The 15,538-nt window shown below is 42.8% G+C and overlaps 1 protein-coding gene across 2 annotated transcripts in view; it reads left to right on the top strand.

Moving 5' to 3' along the window:
- The window catches only part of sdr16c5b (short chain dehydrogenase/reductase family 16C, member 5b), a 50,263-nt gene that overhangs the window by 32,440 nt on the left and 2,285 nt on the right, over positions 1 to 15,538 (top strand). Inside the window, exon 6 of one of the 2 annotated variants that reach the window (XM_067980097.1) lies at positions 7,278 to 7,703. The exons of the other annotated variant lie outside the window; for it this stretch is intronic. Within the exon in view, the coding sequence (XP_067836198.1) occupies positions 7,278 to 7,371 (94 nt within the window). The 3' untranslated portion in view covers positions 7,372 to 7,703. Of the gene's footprint in view, positions 1 to 7,277; positions 7,704 to 15,538 lie in introns of those variants that run through there. 2 annotated transcript variants of the gene reach the window in all.

Genomic DNA, 15,538 nt, shown 5'->3' with positions numbered 1-15,538 from the left:
GATACCCGGACTTCAAGGATTAAGTTACGAGGAGAGATTACACAAATTGGGGTTGTATTCTCTGGAGTTTCGAAGGTTATGGGGTGATCTGATCGAAGTTTATAAGATATTAAGGGGAACAGATAGGGTGGATAGAGAGAAACTATTTCCACTAGTTGGGGATTCTAGAAGTAGGGGAGACAGTCTAAAAATTAGAGCCAGACCTTTCAGGAGTGAGATTAGAAAACATTTCTACACATAAAGGGTGGTAGAAGTTTGGAACTCTCTTCCGCAAACAGCAATTGATACTAGCTCAATTGCTAAATTTAAATGTGAGATAGATAGCTTTTTGGCAACCAAAGGTATTAAGGGATATGGGCCAAAGGCAAGTATATGGAGTTAGATCACAGATCAGCCATGATCTTATCAAATGGCGGAGCAGGCACGAGGAGCTGAATGGCCTACTCCTGTTCCTATGTTCAATCAGCAACAAAATGATGGAAGGTGTCATCAACAGTGAGCATCGGTGAGCAGGTTATTGGTGAGTAAGTGCCGTTTGATAGCAGTTTGGGTTCTGCCAGAACCACTCTGCTCCAGACCTCATTACAGCCTTGGTCCAAACATGGACAAAGGAGCTGAATTCCAGAGGTGAGGACTGCCCTCAACATCAAGGCAGCATTTAACTGAGTGTGGCACCAAGGAGCCCCAGTAAAATTGAAGTCAATGGGAATCGGGGGGGAAAACTCTCCAGTGGCTGGAGTCATACCTAGCACAAAGGAAGATGGTAGTGGTTGTTGAAGGCCACTCATCTCAGCCCCAGGACATTGCTGCAGGAGTTCCTCAGGGCAGTGGCCTAGGCCCAACCATCTTCAGCTGCTTCATCAATGACCTTCCCTCCATCATAAGGTCAGAAATGGGGATGTTCGCTGATGATTGCACAGTGATCAGTTCCATTCGCAACCCCTTGGATAATGAAGCCGTCCTTGCCTGCATGCAGCAAGACCTGGACAACATCCAGGCTTGGGTTGATAAATGGCAAGTAACATTTGTGCCAGACAATGACCATCTCCGGTGTGAGTCTAACCAACTCCCCTTGACATTACCATCGCTGAATCCCCCACCATCAACATCCTGGGGGTCACCATTGACCAGAAACTTAACTGGACCAGCCACATAAATACAGTGGCTACAAGAGCAGGTCAGAGGCTGGGTATTCTGCGGCGAGTGACTCACCTCCTGACTCCCCACAGCCTTTCCACCATCTACAAGGCACAAGTCAGGAGTGTGATGGAATACTCCCCACTTGTCTGGATGAGTGCAGCTCCAACAACACTCCAGAAGCTCGACACCATCCAGGACAAAGCAGCCCGCTTGATTTGCAGCCGTCCACCACCCTGAACAGTCACTCCCTTTACCACCGGCGCACCATGGCTGCAGTGTGTACCATCTACAGGATGCACTGCAGCAACTTGCCAAAGCTTCTTCGACAGCACCTCCCAAACCCATGACCTCTACCACCTAGAAGGACAAGGGCAGCAGGCACATGGGAACAACACCACCTGCACGTTCCCCTCCAAGTCACACACACACACCATCCTGACTTGGAAATATATCGCCGTTCCTTCATCGTTGCTGGGTCAAAATCCTGGAACTCCCTAACAGCAATGTGGGAGTACCTTCACCACACGGACTGCAGCGGTTCAAGGCGGCTCACGACCACCTTCTCAAGGGTGATTAGGGATGGGCAAATAAATGCTGGCCTTGCCAGCAACGCCCACATCCCATGAATGAATTTTTAAAAAAATAAGGTAGACTGGGATACAACAAAAGTTTGTGGTGAAAATACATCAAGAATTGTTTCCTTAATTGCTATGTTACATGTCCGACATGCAGAGATGCAATGCTAGATCTGGTCCTGGGTAATGAAGCAAAACCATAAATGGGAAAGGGCACAGAATGTTTAGCGGCTGGCAGGCTTCCCAAGAGTCCAGTGCAGAATAGATGGAACTCAAGTGGGCATCTAGGCTCCATGCGTCAACCCCAACACATACATTTAATAGGAAAGGATATCCCTCCATAAATGCTTAGGTGGTTTCTGACAACAGAAATGTGTGTCTGCATGTTAATGCCCATTATCTGGGGTGCATGATGCATTTATTATGCAACATTCCATGGTGCCTGCATTATTTGAAGGTCCAGAGAGAATGAACAGGGCTACCCTTTGCAACCATGGCTTATGACCCCAATTAGAAACAACACACTGCCCCATCTCAGCACTGATTACCTTTCCACCCAATTAAAAACTCTTGACATTGAAGAGAAATAAAAAGATTAATATTTGTTTTGTGTTACTTGCATTAATTATGGGCTCTTCGCCCTATACCAGTGCTTCCCCTGGTGAAGAGAGCTTGTCCAACTCTGTAATCTAAGTGCTCCTCGAATGGGACGAGCAACTGTAATGTGTAGGGATAGTGGTTGACTTGGACGTCTGTCTGTAAGGTACATGAGAATTCCTGCATCAGCTGGAGCCATGTCGAACAACTCCGTGGTTGCCAGTGCCTGTTTGCTGTCTGGCCCTACATCAATCTTTTGAGGAGTCTAGCTGGAGATAGAGTACATGCGGACCTCCTTATCGGGAGCCTTCTTTTGAGATGCCTGCTGGTACTGGACTCCCCAGTTGGATGATCAACGATCTGTGTGAGAGCTGTCTGTTTGGTTTCTCCCATCAACAGTCTTTCCAACTGATCATCCAGTCTGCCACATCCGCCAGTGACACTTGTGTAAATGGGTGCCCATGGTCTCAGTTGAGCCAATTACATATTTCTTGAGAGCAAGTTGTTCTGCACATGTTCCGAAAATAGATTAAAGGGTAAGATGGTACATGAGCAGTGGTGTTCATTTAGGGAGTTATTTTACAACTTTCAAAATAAATATATTCCACTGAGGAAAAAAGGGTGTAAAAGAAATGACAGCCATCCGTGGCTAAGTAAAGAAATCAAGGATAGTATCCGACTAAAAACAAGGACATATAAGGTAGCCAAACTTAGTGGGACGATAGAAGATTGGAAAGTCTTCAAAAGACAGCAAAAAGTAACTAAAGGATTGATTAAGAAAGGGAAGATAGATTAAGAAAATAAATTAGCAAAAAATATAAAAACAGATAGCAAGAGTTTCTATAGTTATATAAAAAGAAAAAGGGTGGTTAAGGCAAACGTCGGTCCCTTAGAGGATGAGACCGGGAAATTAATGGTGGGAAACATGGAGATGGCAAAAATGCTGAACAAATATTTTGTTTCAGTCTTTACGGTAGAGGACACTAAGAATATCCCAACACTGGACAAACAGGGGGCTCTAGGTGGGGAGGAGCTAAATACGATTAAAATCACTAAGAAATTGGTACTCAGTAAAATAATGGGACTCGAGGCGGATAAATCCCCTGGACCTGATGGCTTACATCCTAGGGTCTTGAGGGAAGTGGCAGTAGGGATTGTGGATGCTTTGGTGATAGTTTTCCAAAATTCCCTGGACTCAGGAGAGGTCCCGGCAGATTGGAAAACTGCTAATGTAACACCCTTATTTAAAAAGGGTAGTAGGCAGAAGGCTGGAAATTATAGGCCAGTTAGCCTAACGTCTGTGGTGGGTAAAATTTTGGAGTCTATTATTAAGGAGACAGTAACGGAACATTTAGATAAGCATAATTTAATAGGACAAAGTCAGCATGGCTTTAGGAAGGGGAAGTCATGTCTGACAAATTTGCTTCAGTTCTTTGAGGATATAACGTACAGGGTGGATAAAGGGGAACCAGTGGACGTAGTGTATTTAGACTTCCAGAAGGCATTCGACAAGGTGCCACATAAAAGATTATTACTTAAGATAAAAAATCTCAGGATTGGGGGTAATATTCTGGCATGGGTGGAGGATTGGTTATCGAACAGGAAGCAGAGAGTTGGGATAAATGGTTCATTCTCGGACTGGCAACCAGTAACCAGTGGTGTTCCACAGGGGTCAGTGCTGGGTCCCCAACACTTTACAATCTATATTAACGATTTGGAGGAGGGGACCGAGTGCAACATATCAAAATTTGCAGGTGATACAAAGGTGGGAGGGAAAGTAGAGAGTGAGGAGGACATAAAAAACCTGCAAGGGGATATAGACAGGCTGGGTGAGTGGGCGGAGATTTGGCAGATGCAATATAATATTGGAAAATGTGAGGTTATGCACTTTGGCAGGAAAAATCAGAGAGCAAGTTATTTTCTTAATGGCGATAGACTGGAAAGTACTGCAGTACAAAGGGATCTGGGGGTCCTAGTGCAAGAAAATCAAAAAGTTGGTATGCAGGTGCAGCAGGTGATCAAGAAAGCCAATGGAATGTTGGCTTTTATTGCTAGGAGGATAGAATATAAAAACAGGGAGGTATTGCTGCAGTTATATAAGGTATTGGTGAGACCGCACCTGGAATACTGCATACAGTTTTGGTGTCCACACTTAAGAAAAGACATACTTGCTCTCGAGGCAGTACAAAGAAGGTTCACTCGGTTAATCCCGGGGATGAGGGGGTGGACATATGAGGAGAGGTTGAGTAGATTGGGACTCTACTCATTGGAGTTCAGAAGAATGAGAGGCGATCTTATTGAAACATATAAGATTGTGAAGGGGCTTGATCGGGTGGATGCGGTAAGGATGTTCCCAAGGATGGGTGAAACTAGAACTAGGGGGCATAATCTTAGAATAAGGGGCTGCTCTTTCAAAACTGAGATGAGGAGAAACTTCTTCACTCAGAGGGTGGTAGGTCTGTGGAATTTGCTGCCCCAGGAAGCTGTGGAAGCTACATCATTAGATAAATTTAAAACAGAAATAGACAGTTTCCTAGAAGTGAAGGGAATTAGGGGTTGTGAGGAGCGGGCAGGAAATTGGACATGAAGCTGAGTTCGGATCGGTCAATGCCCTGTGGGTGGCGGAGAGGGCCCAGGGGCTGAGTGGCCGGGTCCTGCTCCTACTTCTTGTGTTCTTTAGATTTGTGGTTGGGATCAGATCAGCCATGATCTTATTGAATGGCGGAGCAGGCTCGAGGGGCCGATTGGCCTACTCCTGCTCCTATTTCTTATGTTCCCTTTTGTGCTATTCTGCAGATGACTGTGAAGATCACACTCACTGTACGGTACTTTGAATTTCCCTAAATCCCATATGCTTGAGGTGTACCACTGCACATTCTGGGCCAGTTGCTACAGGCTACTCACGGTAGATCCAAAGGATGCCAAAAATGCCTTTTGCTTCTACATTAACTCGTCTGAAGCCAGGTTCAGTAGGATACTAATGTCTTGTCAATAGAGTAGACATACTTTGTGTGCTTGCCATCTGGCCAGCTTTGTCTTCATCCTCTCCTGCAACCTCCAGTAGTTTACCTTCCTCACATTCAGTCACTGCATTCTATAGGGTGCTAGAATCTGTGCTGTGGGCAGGGTAACTACTCTGAAATGTCAGAGTCCATGGTGTCACTTGCTCCCATCTCACCCTGGTAGAAGATTCCTAAAGACATTGCCTTGAAAGAGATGTGCGATCATAAGTAATTTTGTGCTCTGCAACTGTCCTCTGTCATGAGGATTAAGAAAATGAGTCAGTGTAGAAAAGATAATAATAAATGGGGGACACTTGCTGGGTGGTGGCATTAAGCTTTCAAACTTGCCCATGCATATCTCTTCCACAAATTCAAGGTTAAAAAGGGTCACAGCCATCCGCTAATTGAGGGTGACATGCTTAAGCATGGTTAAGCCACTATCTGTCCTAGTCCCCCTTCTCCAGCTGTTATGCTGCATTGTCCTGTAAGCAGAGCACATTTAAGATGGTGAACAACTCCCTTAGCACCCTGAGCCCATTTAACCTCCCTCCCAGTGCAAGGACTTTGCAAATTAGATTGCATGTTATTTTGATTGGCAGCACTCTTTTTGAGCTAAACTTTGAACTGCTGTGTGCAAGGCATTCCTATTGTAACCTACGGCTTGTGATATATGAACGTGTCACATAAAAGAGTGCATGCTATCTCCCTATGGAGATAAAACATTTACATTGAAACGACAACCTACTTACAACTAAGCATACAAACAAAGTTGGGAGATGGGTACACTTACCTTGGCACTTCTGATGCCACTGAACATCTTGCACATTTGCTCCTAGGTGCAACAGGGACTTGGGAGGCTGTATTCACTCACTGCATTACCTCTGTCCATGCAGTGCTTTAACTGATGGGTGGCCTTTGTCACCAAAATGTGGCACATTCTTTTGCTGCACCTTCTGTGTCAAGACTTCCTAGAAATTGTTACTAAATGTGTACGTCTTGGGTAAGTTCTCAATGCACACATTTTAGCAACCAGAGACTTCCCAACTTCCTTTCAGTGGAAGGCAGAAAAATATTGAACTCCATTTTAATATTGAGCAACTGTCCATTAAGAGCTGCTGGCTCATCCAACTTTGTGATTCTCATTCAATCAGCATGCAGTCTTGTCTCCCTGCACATGTTTTCCAGATATAGGGAGCATATGGAAATGAAGGAGAGAGGCGTACCTTGTAAAATTCAGTGAGACCTGCCCTCCCTGCTACCAGCATTGGTACATCTGCACCACAGGCAATTTTTTTTTGTCCTTTTCTCCAAAATCAAAACCTATAACATTTAAAAGGGAATTGGATAAGTATTTATAAAAGGATTCAGGATAAGTTCTGGGGAATGGAATTAGACTAGTTGACTTTGGTTGAAGAGCTAGCAATGGCCAAGCTGAATGGCCTCTTCCTGTAGATTTTATGATGTCTACAATGAGTCTAATACAAAAAATAATGGATCAGTGGAACACAATTAAGATTTTATATTTGGCCATTACTTTTCAGACGTTGCTAACTACATTGTAAGGTAATTAATGGCTCCTTGTTTTTTCAGCACGGTTCATTTTATTAGATAATGGTCAATTTCTGACCATGGCTTAGAATGTCCATATCATTTTCAGAAGTGACAGCAATTAATTTGAGACCTATACAACTTAATAGCATTTAGAAACTTGAAACTACCAATTGTTATTTTCACAAGGTTGGAACTCCTATGTAAATATTGCACAGAGAAATGGCACAACTTTCCAGTGCTTTCCTAATGCCTCAAAGTACTAGAAAGACTACAAGTTAATCCCAGCATTGCAATGTTATGTAGCATTTATTAATTTTTGAAAAAGCTTTGATTTGTGCTGCTTGGTGGTTTGCAGCAACAACATTGTAATTTTGAAACACCATTCATAGTTGTGTGTGGTTTGTCCTCCTAGCATTTTTCCTGTGAAGACTGCAATTCTTCTGGGAGAATACATCGGTGTCTTCGATAGCATGGAACATTTCAAAGGTTTTGCTAAACGTGAATAATGAGAACAAATTTAAAAGATGATTCTGATAAGCAATAATAATTTGACCAGATTGCCTGTCGACATGTTATAGCTGGTCACTAAACCTTTATTGTAATAAGACACCAATGGCTTGATGCTTTAAGAAAGGCAGTGGGATATTATTGGTATCACAAACTAGATCACTATAGATCTATGAAATAAGAATAAAATCCTCATAAATTACATATTTGAAGACTTTTAAATTTTCCCTATTCATCTCTAACTAGATTTGTGTTGAATATGTGTATCTGATAATTCTTCTGATGTAAAAGGCACAAATGTAATGTGAAAATAAAATACCTGTGAGAACTGCCTAGAGATACTTGCCTCTTCTCTCTCCCTACCCCTGCTACAAAATTAATTTTGCAAATATTTTCTGACTGTTTAACTCAGCGCTCCATTATTTATGTCCTGTGTGTAAGTCAGTAAAATCAGCATTTGTCTCTGTATAGTGGCTGGAAAAATATTGTATTTGTCACTTTGCAGACATAAGTGCTCTCTGCTTAGTGGGTTTATGTCAACCAGTCACGTGTTCAATTAATACTTTAGGTGTACTACATAATGAATATCTTAAGAACATATAGCCTTCAGTGTAATATTTGTTTCATCTTTGTCCTGTTTTGTCTTTCTTTTTGTAAATCTGTGCCTCTAAAAAGAAATTATGATGTTTGTGCTGACTAATTTTACAATATTATTTTAAACTCTGGCCCAACCTAACATTTTTAAAAGTATAAAGTAGTTTAAGGTTCATGGAATTAGTGGCAAACAAATTAACTGGATTGAAACTGGCTTTACAATAAGTGATTTTAAAAAATGAGTTTTTTTTTGGGCAGTGATTTAGCAGAATTCTGCAGAGATTTGTTAAGGGTCCCCTTCTGTTCATGCTATTCCTAAATAATATGGAGGAGGGTACTTGTGAATTGTATAGCATTTGTTTTAACACTAAACAATGCAGCCAGGAATGAATTTTGGCATTGAGTAATCTGGACCAATTAAGTAGATGGCCTAAAGAATGACATGGATTTAATGTAGATACAAATTGAAGGTTATGTTTGTTGAAGCAGGAAATTTAAAATGAGCACTAGATTAAGGAGTGTTTAATGACTAAGGTAAAGAAGAAAAACTGATTTTAGATGTGGCAATTGATTGTTCAGTCAATGCAAAGCTGTTGTAGGGAGAATCGTATAATAGAAAGTTTGATTATACTTTAAAAACAAACTATTCTTATTTTGCATATTTGTAATATTACATGCAAGTGTAGGTATCCTAGCTTTAATAAGCAATTGATGCTTTGGAGAGGGTTCGAAGAAAAACAACAAAGATAATTCTAGGCTTCAGACTTCTTAAGGTATTAAGAGAGACTTGCGATTGAACTGTTTTTACTGAAGAAAGCTGAGAGAGAACATGTTTCAGATTTTAAAAACAAAGTACCCTTTAAAAAGGCATATATGAATACAAAATTGATGAGACTCAAACAAGCTTGAGATTAGAAGGAGTATGTTTTCCCATGGCGTAATGGATATATGGAACAGATTTGCAGATTCACTTAATGCTGAGTTAATTTAACACCCTAAGGGTGACTATCTGGTTAGGAATAGGAGGTTCTTGGACATTGGATGTGCCATGCCAATGAAGGTAGTCATTTAAGCATGAATAGCAGGTTAGATATTATGGAGTTTTGCTTCATTCATCTTTTGGGTGGGGGAAGGAAAGAAAGAGCTTGAATTCATCAGCTTTGGCTCAATGGTAGCACTCTCGCTTCTGAATTGAAATATCATAGGTTCAAGTCTCACTCAATCTAGGCTGATACTTCAGTGCAGTACTGAGAGAGTGCTACACTCTGAGGTGCCATTTTTCAGATGAGACATTAAACCAAGGTCCCGTTTGCCATCTCGGGTAGATGTAAAAGATCCCATAGCATTTTTCGAAGAAGAGCAGGGGAGTTCTCCCAGTGTGCTGGCCAATATTTAACCCTCAACTAACATTACTAAAACATATTATCTGGTCATTAGCTCATTACTCTTTGTTGTGTGCAAATTGGCTGCCAGGTTGCTCAGATAACCATAACTACACTTCAAAAGTAATCTCTTGGCTGTGAAATGCTTTGGAACATGTGAGATGCTATATCAATGTAAGTTCATTCTTTCTGTTATATAGTGATCTTTCACATTCTCAGGCTGTACTAATATCCTTTACAACTAATGGTTACTTTTAAAGTGCAGTCTCTTGTTATATAGGCAAACATATCAACCAGTTTGCACACAACAAGGACCCATAAACAACAAATGAATGAATGACCAGATAATCTGTTTTAGTGATGTTGGTTGAGGACACCAAATGAACTCCTTGCTCCTCTTGCTGCCATGGGATATTTTATATCCACATCCAAAAGACGTCTCCAACAATGCAGCACTGGAGTGTCAACCCTTGAACCACAACCTTTTGAGCCAAGGTAACACTTAAGAAGGAAGGAAGCGTTATCAGCAACCCTTCCTCAAGAATTTAAATAAGCTGGTCTTACCCAATTCCATTCTTGTGATCAATGAAGAAAATCAAAACATGAAGCTTTTTGTAAAAAAAAGTTGTTTGCAGTTCTCTGAAGTGCCAAAGGTAACTCTGAGCCGGATCTTGCTGGAGTGGGGCATCTCACTGCGCGTGCTGTTAGTTAGACTTTTTTCTACACCCTTTTTCAGCTCGAAAGTGTGAATTGATAACTGTGTGGCGTTAGTTAACGGTGGGACCAACAGTGTATCTCTTTTAACCAATTAGATTTAAAGATTGAGAAAGAAACAGGAATGACAGAGAACGAGGGTGAATTAGAGTGGGTGAATTAGTCAAATCGGGTACAGAAAGAGAAATAAAGAAGGGGAAAGAAAGAGAGAGAGAGAGGGGAAAAAAAACAGAAAGGAAATGTAAGAAAAAAAATTTAAATTTGACATTTTTAAAATCTCTAACAACAATTGACTACATGTAGGAATGAGATTGAATACTTTAAGTTGTTCTTATTCTGGGCCAGAGAGGTTGATTGGCATTGCACTAACAATTATCACATCATTACTTATGCTCTTAATTACAAGACTTAACTTTTGGTGGCGAGTTTAATGGGCGATTAATGTACAAATCCAGCAAGTTCTTAAAAATAACACGGAGGCTAAGGGTGAGATGCTGTTTGTGCAAAAACAAATGGTGGAGCAGCGTAAATCGACCAGCAAGTTGTGGAGATTCGCAACCCATGGCCTATCTCTTAATCCACAGAACTTGCTGACCGATTTGCACATTAATAACAGCGTGCGTCGTTAACACACCATTATTTTTCCTGCAAGACCTGGACCATTATTTTAAAGAAACAATTTTCTTAAGTTCTTCACATTTTACTGTTCTACATTTATCCTACTTCTCAACCATATTTTACCCTTCTGACAGACTGCATGTTATGATATTTTATTACTCTTGACTATTATCAGGATAGTCCTGTTGAAATGAAAATACCTTTCTTGATAAGCACATATAGTAAAAATTCAAATTACAATGAGCATATTGGGTTTTTCTTTTTACGTTGCTCTTGTATAAAGCATTTGTAGCTACTAATTAACTTGTATTGAAATACTTGAATGACTGACTATTCTTTGGCAGTTTGCACTTTTTTAGTTTTGTGACTGAATTATTGTTTTGTTTCTTTCCTATAACACCACATGTCATACACCAGTATCGAGGTGCCCTGCTTCCAGGGCTATGCTTAACTTGGCCATTATTAGGGCCTAGTGACTTGACCTCATTTTTGTTTATCCCGCCCTTCTTTTCCCCCCCAAATTATGATGAGAAAACAGCTTTGGGGGGGGGGGGGGGATTTTAACCCCCAGGAACTGGTGGGTTGTGGGAAGTTAAAATAACTGATTTTCCCACTGTGACCACACGCCAGCTTCAACGCATTCACATCTGGGTTTAACGGCGATGCGTGCGAGTAACCCACTCGCTGGAGGCGGGTTCCTAATTATTGCGGGCAGGTAGTTGCCGGAGCAATTAATGTCATTATGAGACGTTAATTTAAGAAGACCTAATTGATTTTAAGAGACCTTCAAATTTAACGCCTCCAGCATGGGGTTCCTAAGGCTTGTGAATCTCACCAGTGAAATGGAGGAGAGATTGAGCTGCAGTTCACAGGGGAATTTAATATTGAGGTTGGCCTATGTCAATAAAAGCTCAGTGATTATAACTGGTGACTCAGTTCCCTTTGGCAGAGAGTTCTTGTGTTCATACAGCTTTTTCAGAACTGTAGACCCTTTCAAACTGACAAGATCAGAATGGGGGGCACAGTGGATTTATTCGCGAGGACATCAGTAGAGAAAGACAATGACCATCCACGGCAGCAACATCGTGCTGTGTTGGGATCTGCAGGTGCACAAGACAGAGGTGCGCAACAAGGAGAAAGGGGAACAACAGAGGGGCCAAGGTCGCAGGAGACACTACCCAAGTGAGATAGTCTACAGCCAGAGGCTGAGCTTCCTGGACCTATCTGAAGAGCAGATGCAGGCTTAGATTGAGCCAGCAGGTGGTCGCAGATAACTGCAGCCTCCTTGAAGAAAAGCTGCTTCCTGGTGGCCACGCATTACCTGTCGCTGTAAAAGTCAGCATTGCCCTCAATTTCTTTGCCTCTATCTCCTCCAAGTCGGCCACCGGCGACATCTCCGAGGGTCTCTCTGTTGGCTGCACATAAATGTATACGGTAGCTAATGGATAGGTTATTTGCCAGGGTGTCCACTTATGTGAACTTCCACATGATGACAATATCCAGAGTGAGTGGGCAGTCAGTTTCGTCTCTCAGGCTGGCTTCCTACAGGTACAGGTTGTCATCGATTGCACACACGTGGAAATCCGAGGACCACCACGTGAGCCAGGAGTTTTTATCAACCCCAAGGGATTTCACTCCATCAATGCTCAGCTGGTGTGCAACCACAAGAAGAGATTCATGCAGGTGTGTGTCACATTCCCTGGTAGCTGTCATGATGCCTTTATACTGCAGTAGTCCAACATTCCAAACCTCTTCCTATGAGAAGACAGACTTAAGGGCTGGCTCATTAGAGACATGGGATACCCCTTCAAACTTGGCTCATGACACCTGTGAGGAATCCCACCAATGAGGCGCAAGAGCGCGACAACCAGAGCCATATGACCACCAGATATGTCATTGAGCAAGCCATCGGCATGTTGAAGATGTGCTTCAATTGCCTGGATAGGGCTGGAGGCACCCTTCAGTGCTGGCCAGCGAGGATGTTGAGAATCATAGTGGTCTGCTGTGTCCTGCACAATATTGCCCAGCAGAGAGGTTTAGAGATGGAGGATAACCAAGGTGATCGTTAATCATCTTCTGATGATAAGAACATTGAAGAAGAAGAGGAGGACGACGAGCACTATGAAGATGGGGCACCCATCACCAGAGTGTATATTGCTGCCCAAGATGCCAGAGATGCCCCAATATCTCAAAGGCTTTACCTAGCCAGAGTGGGGGGAAAAATTGAAATAATACAGGCCATTACCACCAACAACCCCCCCCCCCCCCCCCCCCAACCCTTTTACACAAAACAGTCCTTCAACTACACATACACCCATTGCACATCCACCCAAGGGGTCCCATCATGTAGTGGCATTCATGAAGCTAACGAATGGACGAGTTAGCACTCGGGATGCAATACAGGGCAAGATGTGGAAGTAATGCTAATCAATAAATTTTATGTGGTGATATTTTTTTTTAAAAAAGAAACTTCACAACGTAACATTTCTTCAAACAGCCATGTGCATACCCTGGGTGAATTACCATTGCTTTCTCTTACGGTTCCTGCCGCTTCTACGTGGTGCATCCCCTGTGGCTTCAGCAGAGGTAGTGGCAGGTTGCTCAGATCCCTGCCCTGACTGCTGAGATGCTTTTGGCCTATGACCTCTGGGTTTTGGAGCCCATGAGGACCCCTCCAAAGACTGCTCCACCTGCACCGGTGCAGGGGCAGACTCGGCCATCGGAGAGGAGGCAGCATGTCGGGTACTACTCGGGGAGAGGGGGGGGGGCGGCAACAGGTGAGACGTGCAAGCGCTCTGAATGGAGTTCCCACTTCGATGTCCCCTTTCGCCATCATCCCTCCAGTGCCACATCACTCCTACCACTCTGCTGGAGAGCAGCTTTGAGAAGATCAGTGATGCGTTGTAAGGCCATGGATAAGGTATCTGTCATCCTGTTTAAGGCAGCAGACATCACCTGCACGGCCGCAGACATGGCCTGCATGGACTTATTTGTGAGCCATGAAGGTGGCCACTCCATGGCAGACATTCTCACAATTACCTGGGACAATATTCCACTAACTGTTGGAGTTGGACTCCTCCATCCTCTCCTGCGTAGCAAATTTGCCAGTACCTCGCAAAGTGGCAGCTGTACCTCAATCATTCTCATTCTGAACGATGACCCCGGGGGTTCAACATCTGTGTCCAGCTGAGCAGAGCCTGGAGGGGAGTGCGCCCTCAAATGCGGACTCTCCACAGCTGCCTCTGCCACCAGTGTCAACTAAGTGGCTAACAGGACTCACCGAAGTGCGAGTATCTGCGCTGTTGCATAGATGTATGTTGTGTGACGGTACACCTCAGAAGGAATGAGTTCTTCTGAGGAATGGATCTCGCCACATTCTTCTAGGTGTGAAGGCCCTGGATGATAACAGAATGTGATATGAATTAGGCATTGGCAAAGTAACAATCTTGCTAATCATGATAAGCACGCTTCTCATAATTCAGTCATCAATGAAATAAAGTCAACTTGTGCATGAAAGATGTTTAAATTCTGTCACCAGGCATCTGCGAGTTCCCAGTCTCTCTATCTTGGATCGAGAGGGACGCAGATGTGCCACTTATCTCCATGGTGTCCTCCTCTGCATCAGTGAACTGCACTATTTGTGGAGGACCCTCTCCAGTCCTCCCCCTCTCCCTTGCATTTTGCGCTCGCTTCTAAAAGGGGTGAAAGAACATATCTGTGACTGACTGAAGGTCATGTATTCACCCAATGAATGCAGTGCATTGGCCATGAAGGAGCTGGAGGAGTGGGGAATAGGTGAGGATGTGCCACCTTCTCAGCGGAAGCCAAGGAGGTGGCTTCTTATGGCTTCGTAGTTGTGGGACCCAGAATTCACGGGTAGTGGCCCGAAAAGGAGAATGTGCTGGCCCAGAGGTCAGTCTCTGGGAATGTACGGCAACTGACGATGTGACTCGGGTGTCTACAGCCTTCATATGCGGTAACACGGGGAAATTTTTTCTTCTTCAGTAGAGTTTGTGGTAGCTCCATTGAAATCTGCAGCAGACTCTCATCTCAAGCAGACTCTGGCACCAGAATGCAGGCCACTATCTCTCAAGGTTTTCAGGATCTAATAGTTGCCATTGGACCATCCATCCCACTGATCAGAGACAACACTGGTAGTGGATCATAATTAATGTTCAAATGTAAAGGCAGCAATTCCTGCAAATTGATGTTTTAACTTAGTGTTGCTCAAAGTCTGTGTGTCACTGTTCAAATCTATTGCTTCATCAAAGCCGTCTACATATTCTAATGGACGTTATTGAATGATAACATGCAAGTGAATGTTACATCACTAACTAGAGGAAGAGCAAGCACATGGATAATAGTGAAGTGAAAAGTGTCCCAGCTTTATCAAAGTGCCAAAGATTGTCTGAAAGAATCAGTGACCTGAAGCAATTCGTGAAAAAATTGAATACAGTGCTCAAAGAGCAAAACTACACTGTTATGGTACAATGCCATTGAAGAGAAATTACATTTGAGTTGAAGTACAGTCATGAAATTTTTTAAGATTGTACCTAAAACTGAAATATATCTCGGATATCTGTAAATTTACATTAGAGACTCTACTACCTTGCAGTCTCCAGTACAGTAAAAATACTTCAAAAAGCATCAAGCATAAATTTATCCTGCACAATGCCAAAGTCTTAAATCTAAAAATAGTGATATATTTCATAGTCCATAGTTGTCTTTCAAAATAGCATTTTCAGCTGTCTGATTCCACATCATGAATCAGGGTGCAATTAAATAGCAGTATATTTATATATTTTTTGATCTCCTTGGATAAATTGTCTTCTAGTTTCTGTCAATCCATTGCAGAGGC

This window comes from Heptranchias perlo, chromosome 3 (genome assembly GCF_035084215.1).
Source record: "Heptranchias perlo isolate sHepPer1 chromosome 3, sHepPer1.hap1, whole genome shotgun sequence".
Lineage (NCBI taxonomy): Eukaryota > Metazoa > Chordata > Chondrichthyes > Hexanchiformes > Hexanchidae > Heptranchias > Heptranchias perlo.
Note: the sequence above shows the minus strand (reverse complement) of the source record. Positions and strands in the feature narration are given on the sequence as shown.